This window comes from Pseudorasbora parva, chromosome 6, assembly GCF_024679245.1.
Source record: "Pseudorasbora parva isolate DD20220531a chromosome 6, ASM2467924v1, whole genome shotgun sequence".
In the NCBI taxonomy this organism is placed as follows: Eukaryota; Metazoa; Chordata; class Actinopteri; order Cypriniformes; family Gobionidae; genus Pseudorasbora; species Pseudorasbora parva.
The window spans coordinates 45113940-45137826 of NC_090177.1; the positions used below are offsets into that span (position 1 = coordinate 45113940).

The 23887-nt window shown below is 41.2% G+C and overlaps 2 protein-coding genes across 4 annotated transcripts in view; both read left to right on the top strand.

The window, feature by feature from the left end:
* Nucleotides 1-23887, top strand: part of iqsec1a (IQ motif and Sec7 domain ArfGEF 1a) — a 238640-nt gene that overhangs the window by 125549 nt on the left and 89204 nt on the right. Inside the window, exon 1 of one of the 3 annotated variants that reach the window (XM_067447013.1) lies at nucleotides 10409-10548. The exons of the other annotated variants lie outside the window; for them this stretch is intronic. Within the exon in view, the coding sequence (XP_067303114.1) occupies nucleotides 10526-10548 (23 nt within the window). The 5' untranslated portion in view covers nucleotides 10409-10525. Of the gene's footprint in view, nucleotides 1-10408; nucleotides 10549-23887 lie in introns of those variants that run through there. 3 annotated transcript variants of the gene reach the window in all.
* On the top strand, nucleotides 10412-22969 carry LOC137079060 (uncharacterized). Its single transcript, XM_067447014.1, has 3 exons — nucleotides 10412-10548; nucleotides 14749-14835; nucleotides 21925-22969. Exons 1-3 carry the CDS (start codon nucleotides 10526-10528, stop codon nucleotides 21986-21988), a joined length of 174 nt encoding a protein of 57 aa, XP_067303115.1. The 5' UTR covers nucleotides 10412-10525; the 3' UTR covers nucleotides 21989-22969.

Genomic DNA, 23887 nt, shown 5'->3' on the forward strand with positions numbered 1-23887 from the left:
CCAAGTTTCATAACAATCTGTTCATGCGTTCATAAAATACAGCATTTTTGCACATAATTCAAAATGGCCGACATCCAAAATGGCCGACATGGTAAAATTGGATATCAGTCGACTCGGCATGACGCCCTGAATCTAATGAGACCAATTTTATGATTTTTGGATAAACGGTTCAGAAGTTATAAGCCAAAATAGGCATTTTTCATATCTCCGGACAGGTAGGTGGCGCTGCGCCGAAACGCTGCATGTTGCTTCAAGTCATGCTTGTGATGACATGTACCAAGTTTGGTTTGAATACGATAAAGCGTTGCGGAGATATAGCCTTTAGTGTGTTTTTGCAACCTCCACGTAAAATTTGTTTGTGCGTTTATTGAAAACGATTGGACGAATCAACTTGAATTCCATAACTTTTTGTCAACATGCTCTGAAGATGATCTGTTTCAATTTTCGTGAAAATCGGAGCAACGGCCTAGGAGGAGTTCGAAAAAGTAGGTTTTTCAGAAAATTCAAAATGGCGGGAAAATTTGCATACCGGAAAATGACATCATAGGGTGAAATCGAATCGGCTTGAGCCAAGGAATCCGATGAAAAAAGAATTTTGTTTCTAGCCCTTAGGGGTCAAAAGTTATAAGCATAAATATGAGTGAAACTTTGGACAGGTGGTGGCGCTAGAGGGATTGAGTTAGAGGCACCAAATTTGCTATAGTGACAGCTCAGACTGGCCTCTATGAGTGTGCCAAATTTCACAACTTTTTACCATACGGTTCTATGGGCTGCCAGAGACTCCTATGGCGGAAGAAAAAGAAAAAGAAGAAGAAGAAGAAGCAGAAATATAGCTGCAAGCAGCCATTATCGGGGCCAAGCGCAAAGAAGAAGACAAGACATGCCAGCATGGCTGGAAGTCTCAAGCCAACTGCAACAATGAGCCATTAAGGACCTGTTGATTTTAGGCAAAATAGCAGTCAAATTTTAAATACAGTCAATAATAATGGTTTAATGGTTTATCACTTTCGACCAATAGGTGTCACTGTTACGAAACTGATGTGGTTTAGTCAGATTGAGATGACAATGACACATGCAAAGTTTGGTGTCAATATGTCAAAGCATTGCAGAGATACAGCCTCAAGAGTAATTTTTGCATCATGGCTCAACTCTGTTGCAGTGGTATATGAAAACTGTTTTGTCTATCAATCCGAAATCCATAAGTATTTGTCAGCATGGTCTGAAGACGATACGGATCAATTTTGGTGAAAATCGGACAAACGGTCTAGGATGAGTTTGAAAAAGTAGATTTTTAACAAATAACAGGATTGAGCACAGATATGTTTGCAAAATATGGCAAAATTGGTATCTATCTTCTCGGCATGAGCCAATGAATGTATTATGAGCAGTCTCATTACAATAGGCTAATTTAATCAAAAGTTATTAGCATTTTTGTACATTTTATTACAACTTTTGACCACAAGGTGGCGCTGCCCCGAAACTTTTTGAATATCTTCGGGACATAGAGCGGAAGACACATACCGAGTTTTGTAATGATACACTAGTGCATTCTTAAATTATAGCATTAGCATTTTAAACCGTAATACTGCATTGAAGTCAATGGGAATTTCATGTTTTGTTTTATTATAGCGCCACCAAGAGGCACAATCCCACCAATTTTTTTATGTGTCCTCGTAGTGAGCCCATACATATGTGTGTCAAGTTTGGTGAAAATATTTCATTTTGTTTTGGAGTTATAGACATTTATATGAAAAAACACGTAAAAAATGACTGACACCTGACTTTGATTGGATTTTACTACCCCTTACTATCAATATTTTGAGATTTGGGCATTAGCGTTTAGCTATCGACCTATGTTTCCGAACTTCTGAGGCTGGTTTCGTCTCGATCGGACTAGCGGTTTCGAAGATATCAGCAAATGTTTTTTAAGCACTAAATTACAACTCTGCGCAAACCATATGCCGAAACCTGGCAAGTCTGGTATCGTTGGAGTCGGCAAGGATTCAGGAGACCAAAAAACACACTCCCATCAAAATATGTCAACCACACCCAAAGTTATAAGCGTTTGAAAAAAAAAATTCTCCACTAGGTGGCGCTGTTTCGAAACTTCTCAGGCTACTTCAGGGCATCGTGGTGATGACCCATACCAAGTTTCATAACAATCTGTTCATGCGTTCATAAAATACAGCATTTTTGCACATAATTCAAAATGGCCGACATCCAAAATGGCCGACATGGTAAAATTGGATATCAGTCGACTCGGCATGACGCCCTGAATCTAATGAGACCAATTTTATGATTTTTGGATAAACGGTTCAGAAGTTATAAGCCAAAATAGGCATTTTTCGTATCTCCGGACAGGTAGGTGGCGCTGCGCCGAAACGCTGCATGTTGCTTCAAGTCATGCTTGTGATGACATGTACCAAGGTTGGTTTGAATACGATAAAGCGTTGCGGAGATATAGCCTTTAGTGTGTTTTTGCAACCTCCACGTAAAATTTGTTTGTGCGTTTATTGAAAACGATTGGACGAATCAACTTGAATTCCATAACTTTTTGTCAACATGCTCTGAAGATGATCTGTTTCAATTTTCGTGAAAATCGGAGCAACGGCCTAGGAGGAGTTCGAAAAAGTAGGTTTTTCAGAAAATTCAAAATGGCGGGAAAATTTGCATACCGGAAAATGACATCATAGGGTGAAATCGAATCGGCTTGAGCCAAGGAATCCGATGAAAAAAGAATTTTGTTTCTAGCCCTTAGGGGTCAAAAGTTATAAGCATAAATATGAGTGAAACTTTGGACAGGTGGTGGCGCTAGAGGGATTGAGTTAGAGGCACCAAATTTGCTATAGTGACAGCTGAGACTGGCCTCTATGAGTGTGCCAAATTTCACAACTTTTTACCATACGGTTCTATGGGCTGCCAGAGACTCCTATGGCGGAAGAAGAAGAAGAAGAAGAAGCAGAATAATAATAATAGGAACACTAACGATTTCAATAGGTGCCTCCGCACCTTCGGTGCTTGGCCCCTAATAATAGGAACACTAACGATTTCAATAGGTGCCTCCGCACCTTCGGTGCTTGGCCCCTAATAATAGGAACACTAACGATTTCAATAGGTGCCTCCGCACCTTCGGTGCTTGGCCCCTAATAATAATAATAATAGGAACGGCTACGATTACAATAGGTGCCTCCGCACCTTCGGTGCTTGGCCCCTAATAATGCGTTTGATTTATATAGCGCTTTTCTAGGCACTCAAAGCGCTTTACATAGAAGGGGGGAATCTCCTCAACCACCACCAATGTGCAGCACCACCTGGATGATGCGACGGCAGCCATATTGCGCCAGAACGCTCACCACACACCAGCTGATTGGTGGAGAGGAGACCGAGTGATGAAGCCAATCAGGAGAGGGGGATTATTAGGAGGCCATGATGGACAGAGGCCAATGGGCAAATTTGGCCAGGATGCCGGGGTTACACCCCTATTCTTTTTCCGAAAGACATCCTGGGATTTTTAACGAGCACAGAGAGTCAGGACCTCAGTTTAACGTCTCATCCGAAAGACGGTGCTCTTTGTCAGTATAGTGTCCCCATCACTATACTGGGGCGTTAGGACCCACACAGACCTCAGGGTGAGCGCCCCCTGCTGGCCTCACTAACACCTATACCAGCAGCTCCTGGTTTTCCCAGTTGGTCTCCCATCCAGGTACTGACCAGACTCAGCCCTGCTTAGCTTCAGTGGGAAACAAGTCTTGGGCTACAGGGTGATATGGCTGCTGGTTAAAGACATGAAGGAACATGGCCAGCCTGGAGGGAATTATTAATGACCTTAGTTATAAAGGGACTTAAGACACAGAGGTGAGCTCACGTGCATATGGTTGCCAGATTGCACATGTTTAAGTAAAACACAGGATAGTATACGTGTTCTTTTGGCAACTGCAGCATGAATGCTCGAACGCTCTTCTTTTTCCCTCCGATAAAACCAAAGGGTGCCTTTTGTTCAAGTTTTTATTTTTTAAAATACATTTTAGTCTTGTTTTTTTTCCATCAACGATGTTGCATGTTTATATAGTCACAATAATAATTTAAGGACGTTTATCAATAATAATAATAATGATAATAATAATAATAATAATAAATTTTATTTGTAATGCACTTTATATTAAACAAAATCTCGAAGTGTTACAGAATTAAAACAATCAACAACAATAAATAAGTAAATACAATTAAATAAACAAAACTGAAAAATTTAGAAGTAACAAATCAATCAAAAACTCTCCTAAAAGGTGGTTTTAAGACCACGCTTAAAAGCATTCACAGTCTGTGGGGTCCGAGTGATGAAGCCAATCAGGATATGGGGATGATTAGGAGGCCATGATGGACAGGGGCCAATGGGCAAATATGGCCAGGGTGCCGGGGTTACACCCCTTTACTTTATCAAAGGACATCCTGGGATTTATAACGAGCACAGAGAGTCAGGACCTCAGTTTAACGTCTCATCTCGAAGACTCAAAGGTGCTCTTTGACAGTACAGTGTCCCCATCCCTATACTGGGGTGTTAGGACCCACACAGACAGGGAGAGCACCTAGTGGAGAAAAGCTTCTGGGAGTTTCCAGGGTTATTGTTGATGATGCAAGAGTAGAACTGTGACTGAGCATCTCTCAAGGACCTTGCGTAGGCCTTCTGATGATCTCTATAGGCTTGCCTATGAACAGTGAGTCCTGAGAGCTTGAGACGCCTCTCAACTACACGCCCAACCGTCTTCATCTTGCGCAGTTCGCTGGTGTACCAGGGTGCTGAGCGCGAGAAGGTGACCATTCTAGTTATGACAGGTGTGTGAAGATCTGGAAGGCTGCTCAGACACTGGTTGTAGAAGTCAACCGACTCCGTGACAGAGGAGAGATCGACAGAGGAGAATTGCTGAAGGTCTATAGTTAAAGTGTCCTGAAGCTAATTTGACGGGAATCTTTGGTAAGGGAAGAGGGGCGTGGCAGCTCCATTGAGATGGCCTGGTGCTCAGACACACCCAGATCTGTGAGTGTAACTGGTGTGTGTGTGTGTGTGTGTGTGTGTGTGTGTGTGTGTGTGTGTGTGTGTGTGTGTGTGTGTGTGTGTGTGTGTGTGTGTGTGTGTAACTGTGAGTGTAACTGGTGTGGGAGTGTTAATGTATGAATAAAGGATCATGTAGGGAGGTACAACAGACATAACCAAAAAATATATGTGTATAAATAAGGAAAATAAAATGGGGTATGCAGAAGGTGACAACAGCAATAGTAATAGCAATATTAATAATAATAACAATAATAATGATAAATCCAATTAATTAGAAATGACAAATAGTAATAATAGTGTTATCAGTAGTAGTAATGACAAACATATTAACAAATACTCATTTCATCCGGAATGAGGGGAAGGTTAAAGGGTCAGGAAGAGGACAAATAAAAGCAATAGTAGTAATAGTAATAATAATATTAATAATGGTAAATATTGATAAAGCCATTAATAGTGATAATAATAGTAGTAGTAACAATGATGTTAATAATAATAACAATAAAAAATAAAAAAATAATTATGATAATATTGATCAGCTATTAGTAACAAGGTATTTAAAGCTTTGATACCCCTCATGACCATGGCATAGGATAGACCTCCGCCAGAGTCGTAATGCAATGGGCTATCAAGGTGAGGTGCTGCCAGGGTCCTGAAATCCATGCCCATCCCCCAGCTGTTCCATTGATGCCACGCTGACCCTATCTTTGTGTTTTTTTTCTTCTTTCTTTATAAAAATGTCTGCTTTCATTGTTGTACTCCTGATATATTTGTCAACTAGTGTATAATGCATTAAAACAAACATGGCGTGTAGCATGGAACCTGCCCAGTGCAAAGCCCATGCAGGCCGCCATGTCCACGCCACATTTACCCTATATGTGTGCTTTTTTTTCTTTTTCTTTTTTTCTTTCCCTTTCCCTTTCCCTTTCCCTGATTTAAACTAGTTTTATGCTCCCAATTAATGTGTGTGCACCTCATCTAATATGTAAAGCATTTAAACAGCAAGACAAGTACTAGCTGGAGGGCGAAAGACCAAGGCCCCCGGCCCCGCCTCACACCCACCCACGACTAATCAGAACCGCACATGACAGGGATTAGTATGCCACAACCAACCGGGGGGGGGGGAGAGAGAGAGAGAGAGAGAGAGAGAGAGAGAGAGAGAGAGAGAGAGAGAGAGAGAGAGAGAGAGAGAGAGAGAGAGAGAGAGAGAGAGAGAGAGAGAGAGAGAGAGAGATTTAAATATAATCTTATAAGCATTTTATTTATTTAATAATAGTCTGTGTTGCTACCTCTTTGCTGAACCTGCTCCCCCCATTTTTGATGGTGTATCATTAAGGCGACAAGTGAGTTTAAAAAAGTGTTTGTTATTAAATTATTAATTTAAAAGATTTATTCTCAAACGCTGATTCATCCAATAACGAAACAAGTCGTGATAAGACATTGAACAAAATAAAACAATATTTGAATGGAGTCAAATTAATCTTTTAAATAGACTACAGCAACAAACACTTTGTCAGAACCTCTAGTTTGCATGTTATTATTGCATGGATGGATGGATGGATGGATGGATGGATAGATGATGGATGGATGAATGGATGGATAAATGATAACGATGAATGGATGAATAGCTGATGGATGGATAGATGATGATGGATGGATGAATAGCGAATGGATGGATAGATGATGATGAATGGATGAATAGATGATGACGATGAATGGATGAATAGATGATGAATGGATGGATAGATGATGATGAATGGATGAATAGCTGATGGATGGATAGATGATGATGGATGGATGAATAGCGAATGGATGGATAGATGATGATGAATGGATGAATAGATGATGACGATGAATGGATGAATAGATGATGGATGGATGAATGGATGGATAGATGATGATGAATGGATGAGTAGATGATGGATGGATGAATGGATGGATAGATGATGACAATGAATGGATGAATAGATGATGGATGGATGAATGGATGGATAGATGATGATGAATGGATGAATAGATGATGGATGGATGAATGGATGGATAGATGATGACAATGAATGGATGAATAGATGATGGATGGATGAATGGATGGATAGATGATGACAATGAATGGATGGATAGATGATGGATGGATGAATGGATGGATAGATGATGATGAATGGATGAATAGATGATGGATGGATGAATGGATGGATAGATGATGACAATGAATGGATGAATAGATGATGGATGGATGAATGGATGGATAGATGATGATGAATGGATGAATAGATGATGAATTGATGGATAGATGATGATGATGAATGGATGAATAGATGATGGATGAATGAATGGATGGATAGATGATGATGAATGGATGAATAGATGATGACAATGAATGGATGAATAGATGATGGATGGATGGATGAATGGATGGATAGATGATGATGAATGGATGAATAGATGATGGATGGATGAATGGATGGATAGATGATGATGAATCCGGTTGTTAAGGCTGACGTCACGCGGCAGCGCTTCCGGGTCTTCCGGATCTTATACCATAAGAAAAACTACAAACGGTGCTAATATACACACACAATGTGGTGTGATACTACAAAAAAAGCTATAATCATAACCTTTTTCTCCATACCAAAATTCTAGATGGCCAGACAGTGATTCATCTTTTTTAAATCGTTAAAATATTAATGTATGTGACGCTGTGAGCACAGAGACTGTTGTGTAGACTGTAAGTATTTAAAATGTTAAACTTTTTTAAACGTTTGATGTTTAATATGAATAAATCGCGCTCATAAACGGGCGTCAATGGCATTCTCAAGTGAAACGAGTTGAGGCTTGGACCCAGAAACGGCGTTCCTTACGTCACGACTTAACAAGCGGATATGGATGAATAGATGATGGATGGATGAATGGATGGATAGATGATGGATGGATGAATGGATGGATAGATGATGACGATGAATGGATGAATAGATGATGGATGGATGGATGAATGGATGGATAGATGATGATGATGAATGGATGAATAGATGATGGATGGATGAATGGATGGATAGATAATGAATGGATGAATAGATGATGATGATGATGATGAATGGATGAATAGATAATGAATGGCTGAATAGATGATGGATGAATGGATGGATGGATGAATGGATGGATAGATGATGACGATGAATGGATGGATGAATGGATGGATAGACGATGATGAATAGATGAATAGATGATGGATGGATGGATGGATGGATGGATGAATTGATGGATAGATAGATGGATGGATGAATGGATGAATAGATGATGATGAATGGATGAATAGATGATGGATGGATGGATGAATGGATGGACAGATGATGACGATGAATGGATGAATAGATGATGGATAGATGAATGGATGGATAGATGATGATGAATGGATGAATAGATGATGGATGGATGAATGGATGAATAGATGATGAATGGATGGATAGATGATGATGAATAGATGATGGATGGATGAATGGATGGATAGATGGATGGATGGATGGATGGATGAATGGATGAATAGATGATGATGAATGGATGAATAGATGGATGGATGAATGGCTGAATAGATGATGATGAATGGATGAATAGATGATGATGAATGGATGAATAGATGGATGGATGAATGGCTGAATAGATGATGATGAATGGATGAATAGATGATGGATGGATGAATAGATGATGGATGAATAGATGGATGGATGAATGGCTGAATAGATGATGATGAATGGATGAATAGATGATGGATGGAGGAATGGATGATGATGAATGTATGAATAAATAATGGATGGATGAATAGATGATGATGAATAGATAATGGATGGATGGATGGATAGATGATGATGAATAGATAATGGATGGATGGATGGATGGATCAAATAAGGAAATCCTAAAAGATGTAAGTAAATCGGATGAGTGCAGTGGATGCCTCCAGAAGCTGAAGCGGATCGAGCATAGACAGTAAAAGAAATGGACCGAGCGATCCCATTGACGTCTATGGCTAAATAATGAAGTCAACCTAGGGGCACTCACTTCCTGATGGCTGAGCGAACTGCGCAGGCTCAGACTGAGCTTGACGACGTAGATGTGACGTGAGCCTCCTGTCTGACAGCTGTAGGTCTTCTAGTAGATGTGGAAAGTGAAAGCTGAATCACGTTGTTTAAATGTTTTGTCCCGTTGCTTTTGGCTCACTATGGGCTTCTCCCCATTCTTCCCCCTTGACTTTATCAGACTTTGTCTCCACGTCCCCCCGACTGTCTCATAGACAGTAAAAGATTGCCTGCGAGCGTCTCCTCAGGTCTATACGGTAATTTCTCAACTGTGCAACAGAGTCGTGTTGGTTATGACGCAATCGTTAGCCTATTTTTACAAAAACAGCTTCTGCGGGGCGATAGTGTAAGATACAAGGTAATGGAGCCTTTTATGCATTGTCGTGTTTCTTTAGAAATAAACAATGGACAAATGGAGTCTTTAAACGCCTCAGATGTAAAGTTATTCACTGTCAAAGTGACTCAAAAATGAATGGGAGTCAATGGGATGCTAACAGCAGGTGATGGTTTGGTCAGCAATGGCCGCCCCTAGGGGTGGAACGCTTTCCGAGCGCTAGATTACCCCCTTGGGATCGAGTCCTCCAGCTCTCCTCAGCTCAGGAACAGCAGTCAGGTGACCTTAAACAGCCAATCCTGGACCAGCACAGAAAACAGCTCGGGACAACCTGCTATTTTCTTTTATTTTTTGTATTTGAGTGGAATAGATTTAATTTACTCTAACATGATATCACAGTATAACCGCAGCAGCACCAAAATATGTTTGGTGTTTAATGAAATAACCATGAAACTGGGCAAGAACATCTCCAGCCCAGCTCATAAAGTTATGACATTAAAAAAAAATGTCAATGAGGGAGATTGTGTGTGTGTGTGTGTGTGTGTGTGTGTGTGTGTGTGTTGTTAATGCTGTTGAAACACATTCACTCTCATCTTCTTGACCTCTGGCTGCTGATGCTCCATTACGTGTGCTCTCTCCTCCTGTTTCTATGGAGACCAGGGAGCCAATCAGCTTCCATGGCTGCGGACCGTCACCGTACTAAAGACTGCAAATGGTGGAGGCAGAGCATGTCTTGCACATGAGGAAATCTCACACGTGTGCTTCAACACACACACACACACACACACACACACACACACACACACACACACACACACACACACACACACACACACACACACACACACACACACACACACACACACAGCATTTGTGTTTCCGGTCCGCGTTCTGCGTTATGCCAAAGCGCGCTCCCCGCAGCACGTCACACGCGCGCCCCGCTTTGGGCTCCCTGCTGCCGATGCAGGTGCGTGATGATGCTCGTGTGACGTCACGGGTCACGAGCGGAGGGCTGGTCCATCGCGAGCCGCTGAATGAGCGAGAGTTGCGCGCACGAGCACACGCAGAGCCGCGGCCATGGCGCACAGACTCAGCATGATGTGAGTACATGATTCCCGCGGCAGCAGCTCGCGTTCACGCCGGTTTACGTGTGTGTGTGTGTGTTATGTGGAGGCTTGTTAATGGGCTTGCAGGTGTGTGTGTGGGACTAATGGCGTTCTGCAGTTGTGGTCATGAAATGAGCGGGATGTGCTGTTGCAGTGAATGGCAGTGGTTTGCTCTGCTGAGCTGAGGTGTTTTCATGCGTCATACCAAACACCAGGAGGTGTGTGTGTGTGTGTAGCTGATGTGCATTATGACGCAATTTCGCAGTCACATGCTTCGACCGCAGTGTGCTAAACAATGCACATTGTATGAACATGTATATGTATATGTATGTGTATAAACGGATGCCTCTGTCCTTGATCTCCGTCTCTCTCGGTCTCTCTGCATGCTCTTGCTCTTCTCCGCGGTCAGCAGGAGCCACGCGACTGAAATCAGCGCGTTTGGGCTCCTCTGACCCTCTCAAGGTGACCCAGGGTAAACTCAAGCACTCATTAGCCCCAGTTCAAGGGCTGATGGGGATCTGAGCTCAGTGCAGAATTCAAGGTGATTGTGAAGGCTGGTGTGCTGCACAGTGCCACCGGTTTACTGCCACATAACGTGTGTGTGTGTGTGTGTGTGTGTGTGTGTGTGTGTTGTTGTTGTTGTTGCAGAAAGAGTGCAGAATGAAGTGTGCACTGATAAGTGTTTCCATTAGTAGCGAGCTTCATCACATTAGTAATTCAGCCAGTGGCATATTGTTATAACCAGAAATGTATTTATTTTCTCGTGTACTTTGCTTGTTTGTAAAGAAAGAAAGCGAAGTATTTATTGTAACATTTCACTGTAAAAGAAAACATGGATTTGATATATTTGCATCCAGCCATATCCCAGTTGTCTCGTGCAGTCCAGCTTGTGTTTTCTGGTTTGATTCACTGAAGGACACATTGTACTGACGCGGTGTTAAATCACACACACTGACCAAACCATTACATCTCAAAGTGTGTTAAAGAGACCACTGGACCGCAGTTCTGCCCTGTGCTGACACGCTTCCTCGGGGAACACTTCGGACAACTTTTTAAAATATAAAATAAGCAATACCCTGAGCATGAAATCCATGTCGGTCCAGGCTGGTTTACACTGGTTTGAGCTGGTCTAGCCTAGTCATGCTGTTCTCAAGCAAACCTGAGCTGGTGTAGCTGGTCCACAGCTGGGTTGTTAAAATAAAATAAAATAAATCAGATGTTTCAGATTAATTTGAATGAAATATTTTGGCACTTTTTTCTTTTCTTTTTTTAAATCAAGAAATAAAAAGGATTCTGAGTGGTTTTGAATCAATGTTAGCAAAATGTTACATTTTGATATGTTGATAATTCTGCATTAATAACAGTTATGAGTTTACACAGAATGCGATATTGCATTGAAAAGACAAGACGCGGGCAGCACAGATATCAGATGTGAGCTGAAGTTTCTTCTTCTAGCTTGAGCTGCGTGTTTTTATAATGCCGTTTCTTGTGTGAGACGCTGCTAAAGACACGAGACACGAGGGCAACAGCCAAACATAAAAACAATATAAACACTGCTCAATGTAATGCACAATCTGTGAAGAACACTAGGCCTGCTGTGTGTCTGATTATTTCATGTGTGTGTGATGGTGGCAGGCTGAAAGCTGCTATTTCTGTAAGCATTCGCTGTTAATAATAGCCTATTACTGCTGTTATTTATTGCTATTACTTGTTAGTTAAGCATTTTTCATATTTTATATTATTTTTGAGTATATAGGATATGTTTAGGATATGTTTGTACGATATTTGCCTTCATATTTCTGCAAAGATATTTAACTGATAAGTCCTTTAACATTTTACTCCATGATGATCACTTCAGGTGTGTGTGCAGGTGGGGCCAGATTTACTAAACAGGGCAAATTAGCATTTGAGCACAATCCCATAAAAGAGCTGATGTGAGTGTAAAGTTCAGAGCGTGATCTACTGACGTCAATCAAATTAATGAACACAGCCGGATCACTTCCACAATGACCTCACTCTGAAAACTGCTGGGTTTAAAACAACGTTGTTTTTAACCTAGCAGTTTTTAGAGTGCAACACAATATACCCATTAGCGTCAGGTTGAAGACGTGCGTTTGTTGGGTGGTAAATGATGGCACGAACACCAGAAATTGATGAGCACAAACCTTAGGAAATCATCTTGTGTGATTGATTTAAAGCAGCACTAGGTAACTTTTCAGCCTTCATAATATATTTTTTAAGACTCTTGTGATGATAAATCGACTTACAATAGGTTGAATGACACGTCTGCCATAGCCTGATGGGGTCTATGTTTTTAATCGTACTTTTAAACTTCGGGTTTCGGGTAGTAACCCGAGAAAAAGAAAAGAACTACAAAATTCGACTGCTTTACGGCATATACGTCACTTCCACCAACACACACACTTCCTTACATTCGGACGTGCGAGCCCAACTTTGTTCGTCGGATAATATAGTCATGTCTGAAGCAGCAGAGACAAATAAGAAAGAAAAGGTTTTGTTGGAGGAATGCAATAAGAGGAAACAAAAAAGTGATGTGATTAAAGGCAGGACGAGGATCAACATGTGACCAGCGTTTGCCCGTCAGCGTGAGCTGAACGAGGCGTGCCTGACCGATGCTGTCCTGCTTGTTACGGTGATTACCGACCACTCAAACATTGAACTGAAGTATCATATAGATTCTGGAAAACGCTAACCAATAGACTACTATAATGACGCTGGCTTGTAAACGTGAGCATCGTGATTATTTGGCGTTTGAAAAAAATAAAACCCATGAAATTATATTCATATGACATGCTGAAGCATATGCCACTGACTGTAACGTTACCTGGGATGAAGACATTTCACACGCGACGCCAGAAGAACTCCTCCTGCAGTGTTCAGGGGAACTGTTAGTGCTGCACCGACCCGCGGGACGCTTTTATGAAGTTATTTGGCCCGCACCGCACCACTGTATATATTTTTACAACACGCCGCGACCATTAAATAGACATACGGGGTCCGCGGGTTATGAGACGAACCGCGCATCACTAGTTCAGGGCTATCAGGGCTGTCATGTCAACAAATGCACGCGCGATGGCATCCCCTGGTGTAGGATGACAGAGCTTACGACAGTAGTTGAGGACATTATTTTTTCCAATCTGTAGGGGGACCCCGAGAGCAAAAGTAGCCAAGTGGGGCTTTAAATGATCTCCTCCCATAAATACTGAAAGGGAAACTCCTACAAATGCATATGCAATAATATCAGCCGCAAAAATAACCCTGTCCACGCCTTTCAGCGCTAGTTTGTCTTTAGTAAATCCTCACAACAGTTTTTACCGCCAAAAGAGGGTTTGCGCTGGAGCGAGCTGTTTGTGAATCTGGCCCTAGGATTACAACTTTTTTAACCAGATGGTTTAAGAGAATGTTACTTGAATCATATTGTAATTACATTTTTAGGTTGACTAGTTAAACATTTAAAAATATTGGAATCGGTCAATCTTTAAAAAAATATTTAAGATATCATTTGCCATATCGCCCAGCCCTAGTAGCCTTTATCTTATGTTACAGCCATGAACATTATTTACCCCTCGATATGATGCCAGGATGATGTCATCAATATTTTTGTCCTTTTGTGGAAGTGAAAAATATTTGTTTAAATCTCCTGAGGGGAATAAAAGAGTCGCTCATGAGAAGCAACTATATGTGACAAACACTGGAACATTCGTGAACTTCCCCTGTTACGTCCGTGCGGGCTTTGGCTGAAGTGTATGAAAATGTGCATCTGTGACTAAAGCAGTGACGTGTGTGTATGTGTGAGAGAGAGAGAGAGAGAGAGAGAGAGAGAGAGAGAGAGAGAGAGGCGGCAGTCTGGTGCAGAGTTACATAAAGACTCATGGAGAAATAAACTCATCTGTCATTTATTCACCGATATCAAACACTCATTTCTGTACTGTACACAGCAAACCGCTTCAAAGGAGCCATTATAATGTTATCTAGAGATGTGCTAAAAGGCACAAATATGTATTTTAGTTCCCCTGATGGAAAAATTGGATTCCCGTTGTCTAAACACGGCTTCATCAGACCCTGTCTCAGAGTGAGTGTGTGTTTGAATCATCCGCGCAGCTCAATGGCAAGCCGTGGCCGGCCTGAGGGAGGCTGAAGTGTGCTGACGTGTTGTTTCTCCTTGTGTCGTAGGTATGTAAATGCTTTGCACCAGTACTGCTGTCCTGCGCCGTGTCTCTCTAAGCAGATAGCTGTACCTGCTCCTCTCTCTGAGTGCAGGTAAGAGGCGCTCGAGGCCAAAACTGACCAATGCTGCTCATCACACTCCACTAGACAAAAGTTACGTGGTCACCATGTTATGGTGGAGTTCAGTGCATTTCATCAACTTGCGTCATGTTTTGGTCTGTGTCTTGCGTTCACGCCATGTCGTAAGTACCGCAATTTCGAGATGACAACACGTGACATTCCACTCGAGCTGAAATATGTGTTACTATGGCAACACTATCAATATCTAAATTAATCTGCAGCGTCACGTGGTCAAGTTGGAGTGGTCAGATTACACATGGACATGAACACTTTTTACAAGTCTCGTAATTATCTGGTAAACATGCCGTGAACGCACTCCTAATTTTAAAGGTTTAATGTATAATACAACTTTTCAATAATAAAAATGTTGCTTGATTTTGGATAATATGATGGGCATTTAAGTGTAGAAAACGTACTTTGTTGAAGAGCTTTAAATCTTTGCTACAGTGCATCCAGGAAGTATTCACGGCTCTTCACTTTTCCCACATTGTTACAGCCTTATTCCAAAACGGATTAAAATCATTATTTTACAAAAAACACTCCATAATGACAACGTGAAAGAAATTAGTTTGAAATCTTTATAAATGTATTTAAAAAATTAAAATCACGTGCACAAATATTCACAGCTTTGCTCAATACTTTGTTGAAGCACCTGGCACCAATTACAGCCTCAAGTCTTTTTGAGTATGATGCCATAAGCTCGACACACCTATTTTTGGGCAGTTTCTCCCATTCTTCTTTTAAGGACTTCTCAAGCTCCATCCAACCTGATGAGAAGTCCTACAAAGAAGAATGGGGAGCGTCGGTGCACAGCCATTTTCAGATCTCCTCAGAGATGTTCAATCAGGTTCCAGTCCACTCAAGGACATCCACAGAGTCGTCCCGTAGACACTCCTTTGTTATCTTGGCTGTGTCCTTCGGGTCATTGTCCTGTTGGAAGATGAACCTTCACCACAGTCTGAGGTCCAGAGTGCTCTGGAGCAGGTTTTCATCAAGGATGTCTCTGTATATTGCTGTATTTATCTTTCCCTCCATCCTGACTAGTCTCCCAGTCCCTGCCGCTGAAAAACACCCCCACAGCATGATGCTGCCACCACTATGCTTCACTGTAGGGATGGGATTAGCCAGGTGATGAGCGGTGCCTGTTTCCTCCAGACATGAGGCTTGCCATTCAGGCCAGAGAGTTCAATCTTTGTTTCATCAGACCAGAGAATTGTGTTTATCGTGGTCTGAGAGTCCTTCAGGTCCTTTTTGGTAATCTCCAGGCATGATGTCGTGCCGTCTGGCCACTCTCCCACTCAGGCCTGATCGGTGGAGAGCTGCAGAGATGGCTGTTCTTCTGGAAGTCTCTCCTCTCTCCACAGAGAAATGCTGGAGCTCTGTCAGAGTGACCATCTCTTGGTATCGTGGTCTCCTTCCTGACTGAGGCCCTTCCTCCCACAATAACTCAGTTTAGCAGGATGGCAGCTCTAGGAAGAGTCCTCGTGGTCCCAAACTTCTTCCATTTACGGATGATGGAGGCCACTGCACTCACTGGGACATTCAATGCTGCAGAAATGTTTCTGTACCCTTCCCTAGATCTGTGTCTCAATGCAATCCTGTCTTTGAGGTCTACAGACAATTCCTTGGACTCCATGGCTTGGTTTGTGTTCTGTTAACTGTGGGCCATTATATAGACAGGTGTGTGCCTTTCCAAATCATGTCCAATCAACTCACTTTACCACAGGTGGACTGTACATGTGATTTTTATTTTTTTACTTTTAATAAATTTGCAAAGATTTCAAATAAACTTTCAAGTTTTCATTTGGCGTATTGTTTGTAGAATTGAGGAAAATAATGAATTTAATTAATTTTGGAGTAAGGCTGTAAGTGAAGCGCTGTGAATACTTTCCGAATGCACTGCATAGCTCACCACCTTCGCTGTTAGTTCAAATGAAGGAATATCTGAAGTGTCAGGACAACACTGTGAAATGGGATGTGTTTTTATTAGACGGTTTACTGTAATTCCAGTTCATGAGAATGATTTTTGTTTGTTTCATACTATCAAACTGCCAAACATGGTAATAGAATAACATGAAGGTCTTGAAATTACGTGACATTTGATCCAATTGAAACATAATTCAAGAAGATACGGACATAAAATTAAAATTAAAATTATTTAAACCTACAAAACTGCATTTTTTTGTACATCAAATCTGAAACATTGTGAATGGTTCATTAAGTGTGACATTAAAAAAAAAAACTATTTACAATCGTGTGTGAATCTCTTGCACTCAGAAAAATGAATTGTTAGATATACTTTAAAAAGCAGTGTCAAGTGGTTCCACAGAACTATATTGAGTAATTTGTACAAATAACAATTTAGGCATAAATAAATATATTCAAGTAAAGCTGACAATTTCTTTGTGTAAATACAAAAATACATTTCAATTTGTCCCTCTTACATAATAATTATATGTTCAGTTTACTTAATAATGTTACGTTAAGTGTTTTACATACACTGTAAAAAAAATTGTTGATTTTTGTTGGTTTAACTTAAAAAAGTAAGTAACCTGGTTGCCTTAAAAAATTGTGTTTATTGAACTTAAAAATTTGAGTTGATACAATGAAGGAAATTTGTTCAATAAATAGAAACTCAAAATATTTTGGTATCTGAACCACATAAAAAATGTGATAAATTATGAAAATAGCACTATTTGGCATGTTTCACTGCATCATCAGAAATAAAACACACACAATTACCCAATATGCTTACAAAATCTTTTAATAATATTTTAATAAAGCCTGTCGAATCTCCAAAAATTTTCATTGTATTAACTCAAAATTTAAATTTTAATGAACTCAAAATTTTAAGGCAACCAGGTTACTTTTTTTTCTGAATAATTTTTTACAGTGTACATTTATTGACTTAATGTACCTTATTGAATTAACTCTCTACAAAAAGAAACAACTCAGTTAAATTGAGTTAATGTGGTTACATGAGTTATTAAGTAATGTGAACAAAGATGGTTTGAGTAAATCTAACAACAGTGAAAGTTATTTACATTAGGTGATGAATGATTGAATGATTTCTGACTTCAGTTTTAACGTTAGTAATTAACAGCACAGAAGTTGTCTGCCTCAGCCCATATGCACCACAGTCGACAGCTTTTTATCACGTCACCAAACACACTTGGGATTCCTGTAAATTTAAGATGGTCAACTTTCAGTCTCGAGTGTGAACAGGACATTGCGCTCCAAGTGGGACCTGCTGTGTGAACGTCTTTGAGTAGTCACTGTTGGCACAGGATTTAGAGAGCCGCAGTTTATGATGGTTTATATTTGATGTGTGCTCTAAAAGTTGTGTATCTCATTTGTTGTGTTTAATAGATGCCTTGAGGTTTTGAAGCCTCTGCGTTGTAGGCTCTGATTAGATCCGTAGAGACGTTTTGCATGTCTGCTGTCTGCCCTATTATTCTCATGAACTGGATTTTCATTACCTGATTTTTTTTACATTAAATAATTTGATGTGACCCATGTGTTATTATAGACCAATCTTTTGTCAATGTCACAGCTTATGTCATGCAGAAGTGATGGCAAAACTGAAGTCTTAAAAAACTGACGCAAAGCCCAAACACAACACTATCGAGTTTGTTTACAATGTTTTTCTGCACAAACAACTCTTGTTTGAGAGTTATGAGTGTCAAAACGGCTGTTCATGATCATCGTCCCCATCTGCCGTTACGCTCAAATCCTGCACTCGAGTACGGTTCACATTCAAAAATGATTTCCTAAAAAAGTATTATGACAAATTTGATGTCAAATGCTATTGTCGCAGTGAGGTTAGGATATACAGTGGGGCAAAAAAGTATTTAGACAGCCACCAATTGTGCAAGTTCTCCCACTTAAAAAGATGAGGCCTGTAATTTTTATCATAGGTACTTAAACTATGAGAGATAGAATGAGAAAAAATATCCAGAAAATCACATTTACTAATAATTTATTTGCAAATTATGGTGGAAAATAAGTATTTGGTCAATAACAAAAGTTCATCTCAATACTTATATAGTTATATATATACTTATATATCTCAATACTTATATAGTTATATATACTTATATATCTCAATAACTTAATTGTTATATACCCTTTGTTGGCAATGACAGAGGTCAAACGTTTCCTGTAAGTCTCCACAAGGTTTTAACACACTGTGGCTGTAGTTTGGCCCATTCCTCCATGCAGATCTCCTCTAGAGCAGTGATGTTTTGGGGCTGTCGCTGGTCAACATGAATTTTCAACTCGTTCCAAAGAGTTTCAATGGGGTTGAGATCTGGAGACTGGCTAGGCCACTCCAGGACCTTGCTTGCCCTGGTGGTGTGTTTGGGATCATTGTCATGCTGAAAGACCCAGACACGTTTTATCTTCAATGCCCTTGCTGATGGAAGGAGGTTTTTACTCAAAATCTCACGATACATGGCCCCATTTATTCTTTCCTTTACACGGATCAGTCATCCTGATCCCTTTGAAGAAAAACAGCCCCAAAGCATGATGTTTCCGCCCCCATGCTTCACAGTAGGTATGCTGCAACTCAGCATTCTTTGACCATATGAAATTCTCCCAACCCTCTTCTGGATCATCCAAATCCTCTCTAGCAAACTTCAGACGGGCCCGGACCTGTCTTAAGCAGGGGTACACGTCTTGCAGGATTTAAGTCCCTGGCGGTGTAGTGTGCTACTGATGGTAGCCTTTGTTACTTTGGTCCCAGCTCTCTGCAGGTCATTCACTATGTCCCCTGTGTGGTTCTAGGATTTTTGCTCACCGTTCTTATGATCATTTTGACCCCACGGGCTGAGATCTAACGTGGAGCCCCAGATCGAGGGAGAATATCAGTGGTCTTGTATGTCTTCCATTTTCTAATAATTGATCCCACAGTTGATTTCTTCACACTGAGCTGCTTACCTATTGCAGATTCAGTCTTCCCAGCCTGGTGCTTTTTTTTGTTTCTGGTGTGCTTTGACAGCTCTTTGGTCTTGGCCATAGTGGAGTTTGGAGTCTGACTGTTTGAGGTTGTGGACAGGTGTCTTTTATACTGATGAGTTCAAACAGGTGCCATTAGTACAGGTAACGAATGGAGGACAGAGGAGCCTCATAAAGAAGTTGTTACGGGTCTGTGAGAGCCAGAAATCTTGTTGGTGACCAAATACTTATTTTCCACCATAATTTACAAATAAATTCTTAAAAAAATCAGACAGTGTGATTTTTCTCATTCTGTCTTTTATATTTGAAGTGTACCTATGATGAAAATTACAGGCCTCTCTTATCTTTTTAAGTGGGAGATCTTGCACAATTGGTGGCTGACTACTTTTTTGACCCACTGTATATGTGCCCATTCATGCCTTGGCCATTTAGTTCGATTACACAACCATTGACAGAAAAAAAAGATTTAAAGGCACAGTATGTAAGATTTTTTTTAATTAAAAATATCCAAAAGCCACTAGAGCAACGTTGTATATTGTGTTGACTTGTGTACTTACATTATCTCAGATGTTTCCAAGAATGTTTAAATCCAAAGAAATCAGCGATTTTAACCAGGACTAGGACCATATCAATGACATCACACTCGCGTTACCCTCGGTTTATCCTGTAGGAATCATGGAAACACAAAGCCACTTTAATATTGGATGTGTTTTATTAGACAGGTGAGCAACTTTGTGGATCATTCATGGACAGAAACTAATTATTGTGCAGTAAAACAGCATTTTCTCCATCGTACAATACGTTTCAAAATGAGTTGCAACACAAGCCATCCAGCATTTAAAAATATGATATTCTAATATGATCTCGCAGTGTCTCAGCAGCTGTGGAGTGAAGACACAGAGTAACGTTATAACCTCATGTTCAACACGCTCAGATGTGTGCTGATAAACAGGCGCTGCATTATCCATTTAAACACGAGCTGAAGAGGGAGCGCTCATCTGTGGGATAATAAAAGCTCTGCGTCTCGAGCCGTGTGTTGCACTCGTCTCATGAGCAATCGCTCCGCTCCTCGGCCCTGCTCTGCGTCACACTACAGTAACGTTAATAATCTCCATCAACATGACTTCTGCTCAAGTCCGTCTTATTCTTTTCCACCGGCTGTAGAGGTGAAGACGACATCTCCCATGAATCCACACTCAATCTCACCATCAAGCTAGCCTTTGGCTACGTCTACACTAATCCGGATAAATTTAAAAACAGTTTTCATCTAAAAAAACGCTCCGCGTCCACACTATCATTTTCGATCGTTTTCCAAAAAATGTTCATCTGCACTGAAACGTCTGAAAACGCTTACATCCCGTACTGCGCATGAGCAAATCCAAGACGCTTCGACTTGCACCATTACCGCTACTCGTTTATGTACTCTTTGAAATTTTGCGGCAATGTCGAGAAAAGGAACTGAGTTTTTTAAATGGGTCGACAGTGAGGTGGAGTTGTTGCTGCGAGTAACACATATATAAAGTGCTAAAAGCAAGTGAAAATGTAGACTGGGAGACGTGCCAAAATAAATACGGCGTGAATTATTCATATGACTGCATCACATGGCTAAAAATGCGTCATCGTATTAAAAAGCCTCCGTTTTCACAGTATACACTACGACGTGAAGACGGCGTTTTCAAATTTATCCGCTTTGGAGATCGTTTTCAAAACGATACGTTTTCATTGACTTAAAACGCTGTCTCAGTGTGGACGGAAGGCCAAAACGGAGAGAAAAATATACGTTTTCAAATGAAAACGTATTAATGTGGACATGGCCTTTGGTTAGAATAGGAGACCTCCAGCGGGGGAAAACCACATATCGTGCCTTTATGAAGAATACAAGCAGATGAACCATAGAAACCATCACATCTGTTTTAGTTCTTTGTGGGGGGAGATGAGTTGAAGATGCATTTTTGCATTTAACATTTTGCCATCATTTAGTGTCCACTGCAGTGTTTGCAGACATTGGGATTATTCAGGGGTCCTGAAGCGGAGAACCGCTGGCCTAGTGTGACAGTGTGAGTGCGTGCGTGTGTGTGCTGTTCTTATAGTGTGCTTCTCTCTCAGGGATGATCATGTGCTGCATCAGTTCTGCTGTCCTCCATCTGGAAACAGCAGTCCTTCAAGATAGCAGGAGGAACTTCTGCCCAGCCACAGAGAGTTCTTCCAAAAGAGCTCCATCCGTCCATGCCTCCATCTGTCCATGCCTCCATTCGTCCATGTCTCCATGCCTCCATCTGTCCATGCCTCCATCCGACCATTCGTCCATGTCTCCATGCCTCCATCTGTCCATGCCTCCATCCGTCCATGCCTCCATCTGTCCATGCCTCCATCCGTCCATGCCTCCATCTGTCGATGCCTCCATCTGTCCATGTCTCCATCCGTCCATTCGTCCATGTCTCCATCCGTCCATCCCTCCAATCGTCCATCCCTCCATCTGCCCATCCCGCCATCTGCCCGTCCCTCCATCCGTCCAAGACTACATCCGTCCATGTCTCTATCCGTCTGTCCATCCCTCTATCAGTCCATCCCTCTATCCGTCCATCCCTCCATCCCCCCCATCCGTCCATGTCTCCATCCGTCCATGTCTCCATCTGTCCATCCCTCCATCTGTCCATCCGTCTATCCGTCCATCCCTCCATCTGTCCATCCCTCTATCCGTCCATCCCTCCATCCCCCCATCCGTCCATGTCTCCATCTGTCCATCTCTCTATCCGTCCATCCCCCCCATCCGTCCATGTCTCCATCCGTCCATCCCTCCATCTGTTCATCCCTCTATCCGTCCATCCCTCCCTCCGCCTGTCTCCTGAGGGCTCAGTGTGTTCCTCTGGGGAATGAGCATCGCTGTGTTGGACAGATGGAGATGTTTCTGCAGTCCATAAACGCTGAAGAACACAACCGTAGAGCTAGAACTCAATCATGCAGTCGAGCGCTTCTCCACAAATGTGCAGCTCTAATACAGAGATGAGAGCGGAGTGTGTTTTGGGCCGTGTGGAAGAGGGAAGGAGCATGCATGACATGACAAAGCAATATCTATTTACATATCAATTACTGTATCACTACTGTATTTGCTTTGTCTGTACCAGGAGTCAAATTAAAGTTTCATTTTTGACCCTCTTGTATATGATTTTTGTTAACATCTGTGCAGTTGTTTTTCTTTTTAATTTGTGATTAATAAGGACTGTATTTATTTTGCTCAGTATGTGCTGCTCCCTGTGTTTTACAAATACATTCTAGAGATTACAAAACAGTTTGCATCATCTTTTGTTGAGTTATCAAAACTTTTAATAAAAATAGTAAACCAGCAAGCTACATTGAGTGAGAGGAACTTTATCATTCATGTATAGCATAAGCACACATTTTTAAGTTGATTACTCAAAAAAATGAAGTTAAATACTTGAGTTGTAGCTATGGAACCAATGAATCGTATCTATTTCAGTGCATATCCATGTATCATATATACACATGCTGAATGTATCCTTTTATGCCAATGTATATTTAATGATCAAGTAAGATTTCACTTGTTACTGGCATTAGTGCAGTCATTGTGTCGAGTCGATATAGTGTTCATCTTCATGTGTAAAAGCAAATCGCACAGGGCTGGGCAAAAATTGTTTATTTCTAAAGAAACATGAAAATTAATAAAAGGCTGTAGAAGCTGTTTTTGTAAAAATAGTCTAACGATTGCGTCATAACCAACGCGACTCTGTCACACAGTTGAGAAATTACCGTATAGACCTGAGGAGACGCTCTCAGGCAATCTTTTACTGTCTATGAGGCCGTCGGGGGGACGTGGAGACATAAAGTCTGATAAAGCCAAGGGGGAAGAATGGGGAGAAGCCCATAATGAGCCAAAAGCAACAGGACAAAACATTTAAACAATGTGATTCAGATTTCACTTTCCACATCTACTAGAAGACCTACAGCTGTCCGACAGGAGGCTCACATCACATGGCTATGGCTGCGTCCGAAACCTGGAAAGTGTTGCCTTCAGAGGACACATTTGAAGGCAGGAAGGCATCAAACCGCG

Coding starts and splice junctions, on each gene's coding strand:
- LOC137079060 (XM_067447014.1), top strand. CDS start 10,526: ATGGCGCACAGACTCAGCATGAT. Junction 10,549..14,748: donor GCGCACAGACTCAGCATGAT/GTGAGTACATGA, acceptor CTTGTGTCGTAG/GTATGTAAATGCTTTGCACC. Junction 14,836..21,924: donor GCTCCTCTCTCTGAGTGCAG/GTAAGAGGCGCT, acceptor CTTCTCTCTCAG/GGATGATCATGTGCTGCATC.